General features: G+C 37.8%; 1 protein-coding gene across 1 annotated transcript in view; it reads left to right on the forward strand.

The window, feature by feature from the left end:
- The window catches only part of COCH (cochlin), a gene marked incomplete at its 5' end in the record, with an annotated part of 17,297 nt that extends 5,037 nt beyond the window's left edge, over positions 1–12,260 (forward strand). The window contains 8 exons of the mRNA XM_019616117.2: positions 4,623–4,756; positions 5,076–5,141; positions 6,006–6,050; positions 6,139–6,286; positions 6,813–6,916; positions 7,545–7,771; positions 9,077–9,593; positions 10,359–12,260. Coding sequence (XP_019471662.1) covers positions 4,623–4,756; positions 5,076–5,141; positions 6,006–6,050; positions 6,139–6,286; positions 6,813–6,916; positions 7,545–7,771; positions 9,077–9,593; positions 10,359–10,534 — 1,417 coding nt within the window. The remainder of the gene's footprint in view (positions 1–4,622; positions 4,757–5,075; positions 5,142–6,005; positions 6,051–6,138; positions 6,287–6,812; positions 6,917–7,544; positions 7,772–9,076; positions 9,594–10,358) is intronic.
- Positions 12,261–20,975: the final 8,715 nt, after the last annotated feature.

Here is a 20,975-nt window from a genome sequence, read left to right on the forward strand (position 1 = left end):
CTGCAGCCCAAAGTTGGCTGCACTAGCTGCAGGAAAACAGCAAGTGCTGTGGCTCAGCTGCGGCATCTGCTTTACTCAAGTTTTTCACTTACTGTGCCTTAGTGGAATCTCTCATTAATTTAAGCAAGAGTTAGTAAAAGTGATTCTAATTCTAATAATTTTTTTTAGATCAGCACTAGGAAAATCAACATTTTTACAAAAGGAGGCACAAGAAATAAAAAATTCAGATTTTTTTCGTGTGCAATAACACAGAGACATCTGTACAGCATGTAGTTCTCTGCTGAAGTTTGTATCTTATAAACTGTGTGTTAACTTTCTCCAACTCAGAAGCAAAGGATTATGCGATATTTTTTTTTTCACAGCATACATCAACATATATTATACTCTCTGTGAAATATGCACTGTTTTAAAAAGAAAACAAAAAACTTTTTCTAACCACCCAAGTGTTCCAGCAGCAACAAAGGGATTAAAATGTATCTTCTAATCTGACTCTTTACATGCCAGTGTAAATGAACTAAGTCCAAGTCTTCTGAATTAATTGTAGTTTAGCACTCTAGAGGAGAGGAAAAAAAAAAAAAAGGAATATAGGTGAAATATTCTTTAGAATATTTTCTATTCTCTTTTTCCTGAAGGACCTGCTTTAAGCTAGGTGCCATTAGTGCCATCAACCTTTCTCATTCAGCATAGAATTTTCTATCTATGAGCGTTTCCCTAAGTTATGAGAAGTGATAAATGCTGGTCCTAGTCAAAATGAATTGCTGGATGGAGGAGAAGAAATTGTTGTTCAGGTCTCTGCTAACTTCACCGCAGCCTACAAAAGCCAGTTAAAACATACCGAAGACTTGTTCCTTCCAGTTCTGTGTTGCAGTGGCTAAACTCCATCCTGGTGTCAAAGTAACTCAACAATATGTTGCTAATAGGTAATTACTTCTATCGCTGTATAATCATATATGTGTTTTGAGAATTTCAGAAATCTCTTCCAAATGATTGAAACAATCACATCTAGTTTAAACCTATGTGTGCCAAACACTGTGCTGTATGGCGAGTGCAACATGGCTCTGTGTGCCTGAAGTAATGTTGAGGACTGTGTATGTTTCGTGACTGCTGCTGATTTTGACAGAAAGCACAATCACACAGTTATCTTCTGTTCCCAGAAGCATCATTTTGGGGAGAAGTGCTTATTTAATTTTTTAAAACTGAAGAATGACTGTGAGAATGTGTTAGTTCCTCTTCCCAAACACACATGCCAGTTTGCATGTGCTGGGTCCTAACTGAGGCTCAATTCCTAAACTTTTACATGCACCAAATAATGCTTATTCCTATGAGTAGTTCTACTGTGACGTGACCATTACTGCAAGAAAAATACTACATTGTGCATTTTAAAGAATCCATCAGAATGTAGCTGTGAAGAATTCTGAATGCTAGAGATGAATGAGCTTTCTGCTAGCTTTAGTTTGTTACATTTGGCTTTTTATCTTTTTTTCTCTCCTTATTTTACATGTAATTACTCTCAGGAAACAGAATATTTATTTAATCCTGTTCTTTTTCTGGGCAGAAGAATTTGTTTTTGTTGTCAGGGGGGAAGAATGGAGAACCTCCTACTAAGCTGACACTATACAAGCATAAAGAACTGAGTTAAATCTACCACTGGGGGATTAATTGGATTAATAATCAGAAGGTCGAATTAAGGACTCGGTTCTCAGTTTGTGCAGCTCTGTTCTACTGCCAATTCTGCTAAATGGAGACCTAAATTAATGCAGTCTTTAGATGCTAAATAGGCATGCACATTTTTTATAACTAGCCACAGGCTGAGAGCACCTCTAAATAAACATCAAGTTCCCTCAATTCAAGTGAACAAAACCAAATTGGGTATTAGCAATATGGCTGTAAATCAACTACAAGCACTGAGGACCCTGAGCAGCTGTAGCATTTGCTACAAGGCTACTGATAGAAGGGTTATCTGGCTTCTGAGCACCAATAGATCCCCTGGAAAACTTTGCTGTATAGGCTGCTTCTGCTGCTGAGCCTTCTTTCTTGCCAAAAGCAATATATGTGCAGAGCAGACAGAGTAAGCAGAACCTAGAGGGCCAGAGAATGCTGACATGAAACCCAAAACAGCTCCCTGTTGCTGAATTGATTGTAGTCAGGCAGCAGTAGGTGGCCGCAGCTTGGAGAAGGGAGTGGGGGAAGATGAACAATGTGGAAAGAGCTTGAGTTTCTGCTGGTAAAAGGGAGGAAAGATGATTTGGCTGTCTTGTCTGGTTTTTTTGCCTCCTGAAAATAACTCCTTTCATCCAAGGACCCTACAGGAAATGCAGCTGCTTATCACAGTTAGCGATGGTAATGGGAACTTCAGATCAAAATGCTTTGTGCGGCAGCTCTTTCTACCCTCCCTTGAGGTAGAAAAGCAGGTTGTGGACCCATAGACATTTATGATTAATGTGATTATTAGCATAAAACCATACTGTGAGATTCTGAGCAAACACTTAGCTTCTGGTCTGTAAGACTGAGTCTGCTCAGTATGTACTACTTCTAACAGTCCACTTCAGAGAATCATAGAATGACCTGGGTTGAAAAGGACCACCTGCTATGTGCAGGGTTGCCAACCACTAGACCAGGCTGCCCAGGACCATATGCAGCCTGGCCTTGAATGCCTCTTGCAGCATTTGCACCACTTGCAGCACTGCTACCCTTGTGCTCAGTGCCTTTCCTTAGAGTAGAACACCTCGTTAATGCTCAAATCTCTCTTATCACTATTAGACAGTAAGGAGAAATCTGAAGTGCTGTTTGCATTTGCCAATTTTTGAACCTGACTTTAAACTCAAGCATTCAGGAGAACTTTAATAAAGATCCTCTGTCTATATGATGTACATATAAAAGATAAAAAGGTATCTGAAACCACCATCGTAATTCTTTCACCGTACAAGAATAAAAATATATATAACCACAATTCCATATAGAAATGCAAATCATGTCTGAATGTATTTTAAGTAGGCCACAAGGAGATTTATGTGGAAATTCTGATACTGATACCCAGAGCTCATATTACCACAAATACATACAAGATTTTCTAAACTCCAGTCTTGATTATTTCACAGTGTTTTAAATCAGATCAGGTTGGGACCTCTCTTCAAGCAGGAAAGCAAACAGATAAGAAAAGTAAACACAAAGGCACACATTGCAGCATTTCAGTAGTCTTGAAACAGTTGTTTGTATTCCACAAGTGTACCTGCCCAAATGCTATAGATCATTAACTTTTTCCTTCTATTTAAACAAGCTCCACATTGAATTTGGCCCTGAAAAATAGAATCCATTCTCCCAGTAGCATATAAAAAAAATCTGAAAAAAAGTTCCAAAGCCTCCGACTGTCCCAACAATGCAACCTCTCTGCCTGCAATAACAAAGGAAGTTCTCTTTGGGCTTTTAACCCTGAAGTTTCTTAAGCACATAAATCTATTGTTCTCTTGGATGTTCATACATCCTATAAGTCTCAGTAGTGCTGACAGTCTCAGCACGTAAGTATCAGCAAGATTTTCAAACTAGTCTTGCATAACCACAGATCTGGCAGGCAATCTCAGAACGTGTTCATTAAGCCATGAAATGAAGCTCGATGAAAGAATAATGATAGTGGCCTTCTCTAAGGAGGTTTTGGGCTCAAATGTCTACTCAGTTTTAGAAAACTTCCTCAATGTTTTCTTTTCACTTCTACATTTATGTACTGACTGTTCTAGGGTGGCAGAGGGGGTATAATAGTCTTATAATACCAAAAGTGATTTTGTAAGATATTTTTAATCAGTAAGCCTTCTGGCCTTTTTAAATTAACCCATCATAACTGTGTATTTAAATGTGTCGTGGTATGCTTAAACTGACAAAGGCAGGAAATAGCAAATCATATCTAAGTATTCCAGATTTTGAAGTTTCTACTTTATGTTTCTATCAGTGAAAATTACTCACTGTATAGCTTTTACTGTCAATATGCTATTTCCAAGTGTACAGAGAAAGGAACCAGGAATATTACATTGACTGATTATGTATTCTATTTATTTTATTAAGTTCAAATGTCATATCTTAATTTTTACTACAGGTGAAAGTGAAGAAGAAGATACTTTAGGCTCCCTTCTTGTATATATCAGTAATCTGATGGTTGCCATCAATAATGTCTACAATTTCTGACTGCAGTCTGTGTGGATGCATAACACAGGATCTACCATAACAATTACTACTGCAAGCAGTGTTTTCCTCCAGTTTTTTTTAAATCATTTTGCAGTAAGCATGCCTCATTTTGTTTTGGATACCAATATTTAGGAGCCATAAAGAATGTAAATATATTTTTTGCTGTAGCTCTTTCATTAAGAATTAGTGCGTTCTGCTGCAGTGAGAACAGCTGGAATTTTAGAACTTCTTGGTATTTTTTTCTAAGCCTGTGTGATGGCCTGCAGAATAGCTTGCCTTAACATTCTTTTCAGTCCCTCGTAGTTAGTTTCAGCATGAACACAACCACTTGCCTAAATGGTATCTTTTTCAGGAGGCTACTGTTCAATATATAGTGTCCAATGATTATAAAGCTGTATTTTCTTGTAATTAAAATGTCTGATTTGTATTAACTTTTTTTCCTCTCTCAGAGGGGTGATCACCAATGCAGGAGGAGCTGTAAGAGTACAGACTCTCCCAGGACAGGAAAACTACCCAGCTGTAAATGCCAATGGGATCCAGTCTCAGGTGCTCTCCAGATGGGCTTCATCTTTCTCAGTGACTCGTAGGTGGATCACACTTACTACTTTGCAGTATTCCAGATATTAACAGAAGTCTAGGAAACTTTTTCAGTGTGCTTATATATACAAATAATGTGATTGGTATATGAAATGTAGCAAAAATTTTCACTTCTGACTAATTTCGTCTTCATTTTTTGACTATTTGCTTGAAATAAATCTGTTCCAGTTAGATTAGTCCCTCTAGATTATACAGAAAGTCTCTAGACTACTTCTAGTAAAATGCTGAAAATTCAGTATTCTTAAAGCACACAATTTCATCTAAATATGTTGAAATAGTGTTAATCTGTTCTTCTAATATTTTAGCAGGTACCAACAACCTGGTGCTTGAAGCAGTGGGACGATCAGTGTCAACAGCACGGCCTGCTACAGGTACCAGCCAAATCTCTCCAACACTGGAGGTCCCGTGTGTTAAGATGTGCTACAGGGCTTGAGTCCCTGACTAACGCGCTAAATTTTATAGGATGTATTTATAAAGAAGAAAGCATATGTGAAATTCATTTCTGTGTATATCTCAGCAGGAAAAGGAAGAATTGCTTATAATCAGACTGATTCTGATTTCAGTAGTGATTCATGTAAACGAAGAAACGCTTGAATGAATTTGGAAGTGATACAGGTGACATAAAGGAAGGAAAGAGTCTGTGAGCTCATGGGATATTCATTCCTATTAAATGACAGAGAAGATGGATTATGCATTCCTTTTTACAGAAATGCTTAACTACTAAGTGCTGTCAGAATTTATGAAGCAGAAATTTAGATGGTATGTGAATTTCTCTACAGAAAATACCACCAGTAAAAGGCTAGATCAGTTTTTATGAAGGCTAGTGGTATATACATATTGGACTTGGATCTCATTTGTGAATAGCACATCTGCTTTACAGTTTAAGTCCCAGCTTGCTTCCAAAGCACAAAAACTGTCCCTATAGAGCAGATAGCTAACTGAGAAATAGTAGGACTTGGGATGCTGAGTGGTTTCTGTATAAGCCTTTCTGTATACATTTCAGTAATCAGCTAGGCAGGTGTAGAAAGGAAGGTTAAATTGTTTCATTTGAAAAATAATATTCTCAAAGGTGCAAAGAAATAGCACTGCAACTGTAACTATTGAACTGACTGAAGAATGATGCAGTCCCATGCCAATTTTCACTAAGGACAGACTGCAATGCAATTCTTAGAGTCTAAGCTTCTTCCCTACGTCTTGTTGTTCCTAAATGATCCATGCTGTATCCTTTATTAAAGGCAAAAGACCTAAGAAGCCCCTTGAGAAAAAGGCTGGAAACAAAGGTAGGAATTCACAGGTTTAACTTTTGAAAAACACAATCCTAACAGTTATTTGGTGCTAAGTAAGTCTAATTATTTTGAATGCTCACAGACTGTAAAGCTGACATTGCATTTCTCATTGATGGAAGTTACAACATCGGCCAACGTAGATTTAATCTGCAGAAAAACTTTGTTGGAAAAGTAGCAGTAATGTTGGGAATTGGAACGGAAGGGCCTCATGTTGGAGTTGTACAAGCCAGGTAATAGCAGACCTATACAAAATATAACCAAGAGACAATTAAGAGAAGTCAAGTAATGTATGTTTTGCAGAACAGTATTTGCTCAATAATGGCAAAAGAAAACAAGAGAAGATAAACTCAGCTTGGAGCGTTGTTTGTTGTGCTACACTGAGAGATGTCCATGTGAAGACATAACAAACCTGATCATCTTCTGCTTCTGTGACACTTAGCTGTGTCAGTTTCAAATACACAAATTCATTTAGTTTAACACCTGGCATGATCACTTTTTTTTCTGCATACATTTTAAACCTAGTATTTTCTGCCGCTCAATAAGCTTAAGAAATGTGCTGTTCTTAATTTGTCCACTCTGATAAATAACTTCTCTGGCTACAGATTCAGTACATTATTACGTAAGGATTATTCTCTACATTTTTAATTACTATATATGAACAAGAACAAAATGATTCAAACTAAAATTTAGCTTGCTAATACCATGGAGGTATGAAAAGTTGACTACATAGTTCATTAATGTTTTGTTTTTCTGCAGTGAGCATCCAAAAATTGAGTTCTATCTGAAAAACTTCACCGCTGCAAAAGAGGTTTTGTTTGCCATAAAGGAATTAGGGTTCAGAGGAGGCAATTCCAACACAGGTGAGTTCGTACCTCAGTGAAAATAAATGTTATTACTTTGCATAAGTGAAACATATTTCTATCTATACATATTTAAGAAAGTATTCTAAATGCTCCGTTTTCAATTCCATTTTCAGAAGTTCAGGTTGCTTACTGTATATTTTATTAGTGCAAATATGTACTTAAACAGTAATCAGCTTTTCACTTCTAACAGAATGGTGGTGTGAGACAAATTCTTATCTAAAAGAGTTTACATTTCTTTCCTATTGAATGGCAGTGGCTAATTAAGTAGTAAGTAGTTGTGGGTATTTGCCAAATAAGGAAGCTAAGCTTTCCAGATATGTTGTATTTTACAAGCTAAATTTAAGTAGCTTCTCAACTTTGTTCCTTCCAATTCATTTAGCAGGCACTAATATATCTGCTTACCATAAAACAAGACCTGTAGGGAGGGAAATTTGCTTTAACTTTTTATTTTAAATAGGCCATAGCTTACTCAAGCTTCATAATTACTCAAATATTCTGAGATGCTGTTTCCTTGGTTTGCTGAGTTACACCTGTAGTCATAGTTAAAATTCAGCATAGTTTTATCTAACTGGTACCAAAATGTTACTGTATTATTTCTTCACATTCTTTTTCTGTTCAAAACTAGGGAAAGCTCTGAAACACGCAGCTCAGAAATTCTTCTCTATGGAAAATGGAGCACGTAAAGGAATACCCAAAATCATTGTAGTGTTTCTAGATGGCTGGCCCTCAGATGATTTGGAAGAAGCTGGTATAGTGGCCAGAGAATTTGGAGTCAATGTGTTCATTGTGTCTGTAGCAAAACCCACAACAGAAGAATTGGGAATGGTCCAAGACATTGGTTTTATTGACAAAGTAAGAGAATATAATTATTCATTTTTCATTCATGGGTATGACTAGATAATGTACTTCATGCTGGAGTTCTAATGAGCTAAGTCTTACACATATAGTAAGAGATATTCTTCCAAATAATACAAGAGGAAAAAAACCTAAGAAATCACTAGGAAGCCTAAAGTAATCAGTAGTAGAGATTTGAATAAGACTATTAGTTTCTTCTTACTAAATTACATGCAACTGCTGGGTTATTTTCTTGTAAAGGGGCTGCACAAAGGTACCAAAATGCTGTTGCCAGCCTCCCATCTCAGAGCCTTGGCAAAGCTGTAGCTCTTGGACTTTGCACTGCACGAAGATTTTCACAGCAAAGGATTCTCCTATCTCAACCATAACTAAACTTGTTGAAGCAAAGAAGTACAGATATATCTCCTATCTTGAAATGACAGGGAGACCTATATTTCAGTGTGTGATCTGAGGAATTGTTTTGTTACTTTGGCTACAACAAGGACAGAAAAGATTGACAAATGCGTCCTACCAAGTTCGTATGCAAGACATTCATCTTGGATGAACAGTTTTCAATCTTGCTCTGTAGGAGTCAACAACAGAACTCAAACTCAGTTCTCACAAGAGCTTTCTAAGCACTAGTTCACTACTTCATGTTTCATAGGGAGGTTTTAAATATTTTATTTCAGCAGAAAGTTCATAACTTAACATGAACGAACAAAGCACTGTGGCTCTGCAGCTTCCATGCACAAGATAGTTTGCTTCCGATCTCAGACAGGTCCAACTTGTGTGGACTTACAGACATAGAACAGAATGACTTTATGTGGCAGAGGCTTGTCCCCTTGCCTTCTACATTTTGATTTGAGCAAGATTACTCATCACATTTGGAGAGCTGATTTTAAATGTAATCCCCTTCTCAATTGCCTTGCACTTGACATGTATATTATAGAAACCAAAGGAAAAACAAATTTTACTTCAAAATAACCTGGGCATATATTTCTACTCAGATATGTGTCTGTACTTATGATGTATTATAGGCTTTTTTTTTTTTTTTAAGATTATGATGTTAAAATGGAAAATACAGAAACCTAATTTTCAGTGGGTAAGGAAAAAGGCAAAACTTCCACTCCTTTGGATAGTTAGCAGCCAGAGCTTAGTTCACTTCCCAAGAACATAATTAAAATTTCAAGTTTTTAATGTTCTCAGTAATAAAATGAAATTTTCTGAAATTTCTGAGGGGAGCTGGGGGCAAGCTTGATTGTCTGTTTACTATCTACGGAACCTATTTTGGTATTTGCCTTTTGACTTTTTGTTTTCAAATAGGCTGTCTGTCGCAATAATGGCTTCTTCTCTTACCAAATGCCCAGCTGGTTTGGCACCACCAAATACGTAAAACCTCTTGTCCAAAAACTGTGTTCACATGAGCAAATGTTGTGTAGCAAGACATGCTATAACTCTGTCAACATAGGCTTCTTGATAGACGGTTCTAGCAGTGTTGGAGAGAGCAACTTCCGGCTCATGCTTGAATTCATCAGCAACGTTGCAAAGGCTTTTGAGATCTCTGATATTGGTTCCAAGATTGCAACTGTGCAGTTCACATATGATCAGCGTACTGAGTTCAGCTTCACAGACTACACCACAAAAGAAAAGGTCCTCTCTGCTATCCGGAACATTCGTTACATGAGCGGTGGCACCGCTACTGGTGATGCCATTTCTTTCACAACCAGAAACGTATTTGGGCCAGTGAAGGATGGAGCAAACAAAAATTTCCTTGTAATTCTGACTGACGGTCAGTCTTACGATGATGTTAGAGGACCTGCTGTTGCTGCACAAAAAGCAGGTAAGCAATCTTCATAGGCAGTGGGAATTGATTCATCCCATTTCTGCTGTATTGTCTGTGTCAACATTTTAAATGATGATCTAGAGAGTAAATAAAGTATCATACTTGTCTTAAGTTTATCAGAACAGGAGCTGTAAGGAACTGTTTTCCGATAGGATGAAAAGTGAGATTATCAAGCCAGGTGTAAGTAGACTCACTCATGGCAACTTTGTTTAAAATTTTTTTAAAAGTGCAGTCTTTTCTTCCTAATTAAGAGAGAAATGAAGAGATGAAAAATAAAGAGCCGTATAGTGAAGCTCAAACCAGTGATAGCATCTAATATAGCATTACTTTTGTTCTCCATCGTATATGGGAGAAAAAAAAAAGTAATTTTGACCAAAAAGTCTCTTGGGCTTCTGATGCTTGAAAACACTAAGCATTACGTATGTGAAGGATCCAAATGTATTTTCAAAATTCTTCTAAACAGCAAGTCTTGAAACACAAGAATTCCTGTGTCACTGCTATGTTCGTATTGATCACTGAAAAACATCTATGATGCTTACTGGTAAGACACACTGGTATTTCTATCAGGATTCTTACTTAGACAAGTACTTAATTTCTGATATTCAGTGGCAAAAATCTAATCATCTTTGACAGACTACAGATACTGAAGCACTATTTCCTGTTCTAGATTATTTAATAGATGTAGAAATTGCTCGTTTTTCTGGCACCACAGACAAAATGATCTTATGTATTTTCTCTCTTTGCTACACTGTTACATTTTAGGAATAACGGTCTTCTCTGTCGGTGTTGCCTGGGCACCTCTGGATGATCTGAAAGACATGGCTTCTGAACCAAGGGAATCTCATACCTTCTTCACTAGGGAGTTCACTGGATTGGAGCAGATGGTTCCTGATGTTATTCGAGGCATCTGTAAAGATTTTTTGGACTCTAAGCAATAACACAAATCTGCTGTTGGATAGTTTCTGAAACTAGAAATTATGAGACTGGAATGGTCCCTCTTAAATACACAAACTTTATTACATATACTATCATCGTGTAAGGGATGGAGAAGGGCTACTTTCTGTAGTCAGCTGAGAGTCTTGTGAGCTTGTTAGAAGTTGTACTTGATATGGGAAAGCAGAATTTGGCCAACAGCTATTATTACTTCCAGTACATTTATAGTAGCCTGAGTTTTGAAGCTATGCATATTGTGCACTTATGACTATCAGTTATCAGCAGCAGAAACAATAGAGTTCTGATATTTTTGCTGTCACTTCCTAGGTGCCTTTTTGCAAGTTAAAAATAATATAATTTTAAATACACAATAACATCTTCTGTGAACCTTCCATAGCTTATGATTCTGTATCTTTTTAAGCCGTAAGTATTTTCAGTGCTTCAGTTGTGCAATACCCATGAGTGCCAGGCAGCTTAAAAAGATATACGGCGGATATTTCTCTACTTAAGATATAATCATAATGATTTACAGAGTCATTAAGACTGGAAATGGCTTCTGAGATCACCAAGTCCAACCCTAACCCATTCCCACCATGCCAACCATCCATCTTGGTATGGAGAACGATACTGCCATCTGGTTGGCAAAATTTACACCAAAAGGCATTTATTTACACCCATAGAACAGCATGGTTCTATGACATCTTCTGGCACAGAAGCGTTGAGAAGCATTTACAGCACAGCAGTTGTCTTTGTAGGTTTGAATCCTAAATATTACCATTTCCTACACCACTGAAGTCAACTGGGATATTCCTCATATATCTGCTTACCTGAATTTTCTCTAATACCTTATACTCTCTTGATTATTGGCTACAAAGTTCCAGATGGGAACCTTGGGCAAAGGGATTAAATTAGAATATACACTGGGGAATGAAATATCTTTGGATTTCAACCTTGGGTGTTTTCAAACCTTGAAACATAACTGGTTTATATAGGATTACATGGTTAGAAAAAGAAGAGAGTAGATGCAAGTGGGATGTGGTAGCTCGCAGAATAACAAGTTCCTAATGCTAGTAAAAAATGTTTTTGGAGATGTGTTTCTCTAAAGATGAAAGAAAAGTCTTCCTGAAAAATGGCCTTTATTTTATTATGAATTTAGAAATATATTGATATTTTTATACCTACATTCACATGGTTAAAATTATGAAATGGCTTCCTGAGTTCTTCCAGATGCCAGGAGTGAATAAGAGACTTCAAGCATTCTTTAGAAAATAAAGGTTTTTTGCAAGTAAAATACAACGAAGAAGCAAACCAGCACTTTTCCCATCAATGCAGAATTTCCTTTTTTTTTTCTTTTACTTTTCTTCTTCTTTTTTGGGGGGCTATTGATCGTTAAATTCTTGGTATGGAGTGGCACTGAAGGGATTATATTCATCAGGCTTTTGTCGTGTATTTTTAATATAACTTATGACTGATTATATATTACACTAAACATGAATGGCAAGGATGCTATGTATTTTTCTATTAATTGTTATCCTTAATGTTGTTATGTGTTTATAGAAGAAAGTATTCAGCTATTGCTGTATAAATTTATATCAACTTTGTGAAAAAGTTTAATTCATTTAGCTTAAATTTTTATAGAAATATATGTAATGCAAAGAACTGGGACTACAGGTATTTCAGTATCCTGTAATATAAAGGTCTTTTTACAATGAACCTCATGTAGTACAGCTTGAATAAGTTGTATGTCACATTTCCTGTCTAAATTATTTTAAATCCCCCAGTGAGGTGAAAAAGGAAAAAAAAAATCCTAAATCATCCTCAGACGCCAAGGATGTTTCTTACACAGATTATTTTGGGTTTTGTTACTGTTTTTTTAATTTGGATCAGGCAGTACCAAATTTTTAGTAGTTCTTTATATTAAATATGGTGCTAGTTGAATGATCTAAATATAAATCATGCAAACTGGCCAGCACAATCACATTTTTCCTCCCAATTTACTTCTACTGTTGCAAAGAAGATGGCAGCTTTACTGATGTCATTCCTTCATAGAGGAAAAAGATGGTCTGGATTTCCAGAAACCGCAGCACTAAACTGCCCAAATATTTCCATTTTACCATAATGGTGATGACATTATTTGTACCCTCACAGAGCCCAATTACACTGAGATAAGAAACAGCAGGTACAGAGAATACTACTTTAAACATGTAAAGTTTATACAGAAGCAAGTATTTGTAAGAACAACTCTGATCTGGAAGTAAGGTCTGTGAGACACAGTAAGGACTGAGAGCTAGTGCGATACAGAGACAGGGTGAAAAGGATGTGAACTGTGCTGTGAATAGGTCAGCTTGGAGGAATAACATGGTACAGAGTAACAGATACGGATTTGAAGCTTTCTTTTGGGTGAGAGGGAAAGTAAAGCCCTTGAGAGTTCAGCCTCATGCTGCTGGACCAAGCAGTAAAACAGAGTTGCAGCCACCATCACTCTTGCAAACTCTATTTGGGAACACTCCTGCAGGTATTAGGACTGCCATTCAGGAATGTGGCCTGCTAAAGAACAACTCTGTCCTCTGCTGAGAATGATCACAATCATAGAATGGCTTGTGTTGGAAGGGACCCCAAGGATCATGAGTTTCCAAGCCACCCTATCACAGGCAGGGCGACCAACCTCCAGATCTGGTACTAGACCAAGCTGGGAGGATATGAGACCATAGGATGAAAACTTATATGCCCTTTTCCCCCAGAGAGTACTGGGAATGCTCATTACTGTAAATGGCCTCAGACTGGCAACCCCACTGCTGAAAGCAGTATATTTGACAGCTACCCATCAAAAGTTAAGTTTCTGTCACTCAGAAAAGAGTAGAGGACTATAAGCTTATTGGCTTGGGTACCTATTGCAACTGAATTTTATATTACACAGTAGTTAACACATCCAAAATCACCTTTCCCAGCAGAGAGCCCAAAGCAACCTAAACGTATAAAATATTCACTTACTGTCCTGAAGGAACTGAAACTACTTCTAGTATCACAAAAACTTCCAGTAAGAGCTATAGCTCTCACACTCAGGAGCACAGGAATCTTTCACTACCAGAACACTAGGAAGTAGCATAATCTGTTCCTTATATTTCCTGGGTGTTTTTTTTGTTTGTTTGTTTTCCACTCATAGTAAAAATAACTGAAAGAAGAACAGAACTTCCCCTGCTGTCAACAGAACCTTCCATCCTTCAAGGAAATGCTGAAAGCATTAACCCCAGGCTGAGATCCCAAACCAAGGGTTACATACACGGAGAATACGTTAGACATTCCACCTCTCACTATTCCCCGCATGCTATTTCAGCAGGGAAGCATACAGACTGTATCCATACCAAGCAGGTCCCCACTCAACATGCAGATCATTAACCATTGTTATCCCAAGCTTCTAGCACAGCCCTTGGCTCAGGATCTCTGAATCTCTGATTCCACTCCCAGAACAAGACATTGCAGATTTTATACCTCACACACCTTCTAAGCATTTAGATCCTCCCTTACTATGAACTGCCTTGTAGATACATCTTTTGACAGTGCAATGCTTTCTAGTCAGTACTCTCATCTGACAGAGGTTGTATATAGGAAAAAAGGAAGTAACTGAAGGTCAGCAGGCTGCAGAAGTCTTCATGCTATCAGGCACTTCTGATATTTATCCTCATGTCTAAAAGGACCACCTCGGAAGCTAACTTTTATTACTTTTGGTGAATCTATTAATACTTAAACAAAAGAACAAAAAAGACAAGAAAACAAAACAAAATACAAAAGGGAGATTGTCCTAACATTCTTAAGAAAGAACAATCACTTTGGAGGAATTTACTTTGGCTCTCAAACTCAATGCCAAGAAAGAGCTACACAGCAACTATCTAAAAACCATTTACATCAAAACTCAGTGACTACACCTCTCCGTATTTTCTGAAGTAACTGGAAGAGAGGGAATAGTTGAGGGCTCCTTTCTTTGCTTTGATTTTCAACCTATGAACTGGAGTAGTTTCAGCAGAACAGTATTTTCTCCCATAACTGTTTGTAGTCCTATTTGCATTTCACATTAGCGTTGCCACATGTCTTCTCTTCTATGAAGCATAGCTCCACACAACACAAATACTCTGTTTTCATCTCCTCTGTTCTGAAGAACATAAGTGATGACAACTTTTGATGTCTTGATTTTGGGCCACATTTTTAATGGGGCATCTTCTCAAGCTCTCTCAGTCACTGCTTTTAAATGCAGAGATTCTGGTTTGCTCAGCACTTCATTTCATTAGGCTTGTGGGTAAGCTAGCTCCAATAAGCAGCAAAGCCACAAAAATCACAGAAAATTTTTCTGTTGCACGCAAGTGCCATTGGAGGCCTGAGAACTCTGTCATAGAAGATCAGCTTATATCTTTAACAAACTGTCTGGAAGCTGGAGACTTTAGATCCCCAGCCTACTAACAGCAGTCCAAAGAAAATCATGCTGACTGGCTTTGGTTTGGACCTAGGACAGGAAACAAAGGATTTTCTTGAGAAACTGGAGTGTGTTTGAAAAGCTTGTGATCAGCTGTCATCCAAAAATAGACACCAAATAAACAGAAACCTTGACTGAATAGTTTGTAATCTAAGCAAGAGCATCTTCCAGTTATGTATGTATGTCAACTGCAGCACAAATTCTTTTACTCTTTGGCTTCCAGCAGGGATTCTGCCTGTGATTTCAGCTGAAGGAAGAATAGGTCCTGAAAATTTGTGGTCTATGATAAAATCCAGAAGTTTGATTTCTGCTTTGAAGCAAACTATCTGTTTTAAATTTAATCTCATTAGGATCATAATTTATTTTCCTTTCAAGTAATCAAGTTCAGTTAGTGAAGTATCTTCAATCATAAGTCATTTTTATTACTTAAAATATATGTATTGTTTTATTACTCTAACATTTATTTACATTTATCTGTGCCTGCATACAAACTAGTACAGCATCCTTCCTCTTTTCCGGGACAAGAGAAAGCTCTAGCCATCCCTAGATAGGGAATGATAACACAATGAAGGAAACAGCACTGCTTCAGCAGTCCACTTACGAATGGGTGGACAGTGCTGCTCCCTTGCTGTGGAGCAGCCTACCCTCAGACCCAGGGCACTCTCCTGGAAGCCGGCTGCTGTTGGCCTGAACCTCCCCAGCCTCAGGGTAGCAGTGAACTCACAGCTAAACCTTGCCCTGGACCAACCCCTAAGACAAAGCCATGAGAATTCTGCACAGTTGTTTTCACTAGCAAATACTAACTAAACTTTTTCAGCCTCTGCTGATGTCAGATACAGCCTTTATGACCTAGCAGCAATCAGAATATGGCAGAATATAAGCAGAGGGATAACAACTATTTTTCTGCCCTGGTGTACGTGATCAGATTACAATACGATAAACAATTCTCTGCCAAGGAATACAAGTAAAAGAAAGACAACATCAAGTCAAAAAATTGGCAAAGTTTGGGAAAGTAAAAATGAGAAAAAATACAATACTCATTTACCAATAACTTAAAAGTGAATACAGTTTTGACTTAAAATAAGCTTTTTAATGGTACAGTTTGATTGGGAACTTATCGTTATTTCTAAGTAATTTCAGCATTTCTCTGACACTTGCTCTTACGTATTTTAACAACATCGTACTTCTTCAGAAACGTAAGGGACAATAGCTTTATCTCATCTAAAGATTCTGACTGCAATGAAGCACACAGAGCTTCCACACTGACTATGCAATTTGGGCTAATTAAGCCATGAGCTGGTTTAGAAGCAAGGCAGAACTCTTGCACTGCACACAGCAAAGACGCATTAGCAAAGGCTTTACTTAAAGTGAACTGATCTGCTCAGGTATAAATGTGGACCAGAGGGAGGTGCATATAAAACTAAAAGAAAACAGCCACAATTAGTTGCCTTTTCAAGCAAAAACAGCCACCAAAAAAGTTTCCAGCAGAATGTAGATATGCACCGTGGAAACAATCAGATGTCAGACAGATCACTGAATTATGAAAACTCATTCAGCCCTCTAAGAAAATCTTCTGCACAGCTACTGTTAGCATATCATCGTAACAGAATGCAACGCTTTTGTTTTGAATGGCAGTCACCTGGGCTATCAAAAGCAAAAGAGTAAAAGAACTAATGCACAAAACTCAAGTACAGCTCCTGTTTCATAAACAACTGCAAAAACAAAGTGATACCGAAAGCATTTGACAGGACTTGCTATCACTAAGATGCCATATCTTTCCCATTGGAAAGGAATAAACAAATCCAACACCTGCACATTAATCAAACAGCATCTCAACAAGAAAATCACCCATTCCAGGGTGCAAAGTAACAGCTGTAAAGACACCTGAAATTACAGGAAAAGAACTCTAAACCAACAGCAAAGCAGGACAGCCACATGGAAGCTGCCAGTAGCAAGCGTTATCCACACCACCCCTGAGGGAAAATGGCTCCGGATGCCAACGAAAGAAAGAGCACGAGGCCCGCAGCCAACCACCGGCCTTGACCAAACCCTCTTCAGAAGCTCACTGGGCAGCACCGGCTGCAGTCGCAGAAACACGGGGTGCGCACGCGGCGCTAGGGACCCCAAACCAGCAAGGCGGGCACCACCTCCCCTCCGTCCAGCCTCCCACTCCGCGCCGGCCTGCCCGGGCCAACTCACGGCTTGCTGCCGGCACCTAGCATCCCAGGCCCCGCTCAACGGTCGTCGCCATCGCCTACGGGCCGCCTCCGCCTCACGGCCGCTGCTCCGCTCTCACGAAGAGCACGTGAACGCGGTCGCTGCCGCCGGACCGGCTCGCGCGTGAAGTCGAGTAGCGCTTCCCGCCACGGCCCTGAAGCGCCGCTCCACACGGGCCCGGGCCCCCGTCTCGTTCCTTCATTTCTGATTTATTTATGCAGCACTGAAACGTAAACCCTATCCCAAGCGCCTCCAGCAACCGCAGGGCAGAAGCGCGCTTTGCAGATTATATACTCCCACCGACCCCTCGCGTTTCAGCACTACCCCCAGGCAGAGGAGCCCCGCTATCGCGGCGCCGACTGACACAGCCCGCGCACGGGTCTGGCTGGCACACAGCATGCACTGCGCTTCAGAATCAAGCCATACAGCTGGACGCTATCGGTTACCTCCTAGCTGTCATCAGTATCAAAATTAAGATGAACGGGAATTGGTAATAAGTTACAAGTTCTAGATCACATAGAAAACACACCTCACGGTGACAACTATTTAGTTTGATGTGCATGCAAAGCAAGGAAACCGAAACTACTGCTGAAGTACACCACAACTGTCACTGCAGCGACCGCAGCCAAGTCTCCCACAGCACTGAGGTTCAGAGATTCCTGGAAACGAGAGTCCTATAATTTAGGCTTCCTCGTACTGCTTTCTTGTGTATCATTAGGGAATTCTCCAGAGATATTAATTCCCATAAAAACAATAAATATTTAAAAACAAATACTTTGTTACTCTATGCACACTTAAGAGACTGGATGTCTTCTACGGGGGGTGGCAGGCATTCAAACATCAGATAAGAGGAGGACTAAAAAGAAAGGCATTATTTCTCACCAAGTCAGTTAGTATTTAGTTCTGTATTTGGTTTGTATTTGTAGTATTTGGTTAAAATCAGAAAACAAAGCAATGCATTTTGATGATTTTTTTTACTTTTACATTTTTAACTTGAACTTTAAAAAAAATACACTATTAATCTCTTACTAGTCTCTCACTCAGTTTCAGTAGAACTCGAAAATGTGTATTCTCCAAATAGAGAACATATTAAATATGGAACTCATACCATCATGCATGCTCACCTGATTTAAAAACAATCCCAGGGCCTCCTTTTCTTTTGATCTGAAATCTTAAGCCAGGACAGCACTCTGTCAGTTTTAAAATAAATCAGTTAGTGTGCAGTGAAAGACATACAGCCTGACAATGTGCCCTCAAGTCCAGAATTCCACACACACACACAAAAAAAATCTACCAATTACTAGCCAGTTAGAAAAATACTTTCATATCATTTCAAATTAGGGAAGGTTCTTAATCAGGGCTTGTTACAACTTTTTCAGATGTATTTCATACATACTTTTTATAAGCTGCAGAAAGCTCAGTGCTTAAAGGAGTTCCTACAATACAAAGCAAGATAGAGAGTAGGATTGTTCCAACAACTCCGTCCTAGATACCAAGCCCTAAATATTTTGGTATTTTTCCATCAGGTTTTTGAGTGTGCATCACTTGGGTCTCATTTCCAAAATAGAAGGAAATTTGTCCTTGCAGAGAAGCTGAGGCGTTTTTCCTAAATGGAAACATTTATTTCAGAACTATCAGTGTTTCCACCACCAATACAATAGTTATTCTATTCTAAAAATAAAAATAAAGGCTTTAGAACATTATACCCCACAGTAAATAAACTAAGACTGTATTAGAGATTATTGCCAATATTCACTAAAAGAAGCTTCACTACAGCATTTGACCTGCTATGCATTAGTGAATTAAGATGACTAAGATTTCAATTAAAGAAAATAAGCAAATTTTTGTTTTTACCATTTCAATTTTAATACAACTCAAAAAAAGTAACTGTTATGCATGGCAATGTTTATTAAACAATCACATTTCATTTAAGCATTAAAATGCAGCGGTCTGGAAAAGCTGCCAGAAACAATGTTTGGCTTCAGAAAAGGCAATTATGAAATTACTTCCAATAAAATTCAAATACTCTCTTGTCTGTTGATTAGTTGAATGCTTTAGACTGAAAGGAAAAAAAAGTGCAAATCAGCTGAATGTTACTTTCAAAAGTAAAGTCTTAGTGTCCTACAAGCAGTTACTGAAAGGCCTCACCTCAATCTTCATGATAATGGACAAAATTATCCAATTCCTATACAATTATTATTTACTGTAACACATTTCAAACAACATAACAGTATTACTAAAACAAAATTAATTTCAGAATATTACTGCAGTATTGTGTCTACCACGGGCACCTTTTCCCCTTGTTTTTAAAAAACTAATTTGTTTGACAGGAGATGGCATGAGATACATTCTTACTGCTGAACTGGAAACTTACATGGAACAATACAGCTAGAACCACTTATAGGAACATGTTCCAGCAAAAGGTGTTTTATTCCTAAACATACTACTTTTGCATGAAAATCTAAGTTTCATATTGCAGTTTTCTTTTCTACTGATAAACTATCAGGAAAGCAGCTCATCACAGAGATGCAAACTGATGACCTGTTGGACCAACCTTTTACAAAAACAACTGCCCTTTTGGGCATAATCTTTATTGAAGGACTTGTAAAGAAATAGCAAAGGTTAATGGGTAACATTTGACATACGGACAAATTGTGAGCATTTAGAAATGAATGAGTGTTTTATTTCCTTTAAATTCAACACAATCATTTCATGGCAGTTTGAAGTAAAAACAGTACCTCCCTGGTTGCTAAATCGCTTGAGAATCACTTCATGAGCAAAGATAGGCAAAAGCAGCATGATCATCTTATAAGGGCTCTAAAAATACATTAACAATTTTCAGCTTGTTCTTGTAAAAAGTTTTAAGAATACTGTGGAAACATGTTCTTATAGGTGGATGGTGCTGCTTGAAACAGTGTTGACATCCAGACAACTATTACAGTTTTCAAAAAGCAAAGGAGATTATAAGCATAACAAACAAGTGATCATTTTGCTAAAATTTAGACCTAATTTAGTAACTTGTAGAATGACACTTTCAAATTGTGCAACACAAAATAATGTAGCCAACAGTAACATACAGGTACACCATTTAATATTTATTATATGCATTTTATATACATTATTTTTCAACAGCTGTACTTCTGCTATGTGGTACAATCTTAAAAATTTGCTGATTCATAGTTTGTAAAACAAAAACCTTACAAAACTCATCAAAACTCGCAAACTGATCAGAAAAGTTTTGTGGAAGACTAGAAAAAATACTTTATTGTATTAATCATGCATTACACAAACAAAATGTTTAGTTACACCATAAACTGAAGCACATCCAAAAATAAAATAAAAGCAGGGAATAACTAGCCAAAACACAGCAGATTTATGAATCTTGAATCAACTACTTTTGTATTCTATTTGAAACGCAAAAAAAATTTTTCACTCCAAAAGTTCTGAAACAAGATTGGTTTTTGGAATCCACTCCACTTCAAATACTTAACCAAAGGAAAAAAAATCTTGGTTTGCAACTTTAGAATCATGAAATGTCCCATTTTCTTATCTATTTTAGACTGTTCAAAGAGTGCCATAATAGATATACAGGGCCCTTTAACACACTACATAAAAGGATATAAAGACCAACAAAAAGTGAAATAAATAACAATAGGCCATTAGCAAGATGGGTAATCCTTGATAAATAAACTCGTAAATACAGTAAGATGTACAAAATATCACATAGTGATAGGATGCCAAGATTAATATTTTTTTTTTTTTTT

This window comes from Meleagris gallopavo, chromosome 5 (assembly GCF_000146605.3).
Source record: "Meleagris gallopavo isolate NT-WF06-2002-E0010 breed Aviagen turkey brand Nicholas breeding stock chromosome 5, Turkey_5.1, whole genome shotgun sequence".
Taxonomy (NCBI): domain Eukaryota; kingdom Metazoa; phylum Chordata; class Aves; order Galliformes; family Phasianidae; genus Meleagris; species Meleagris gallopavo.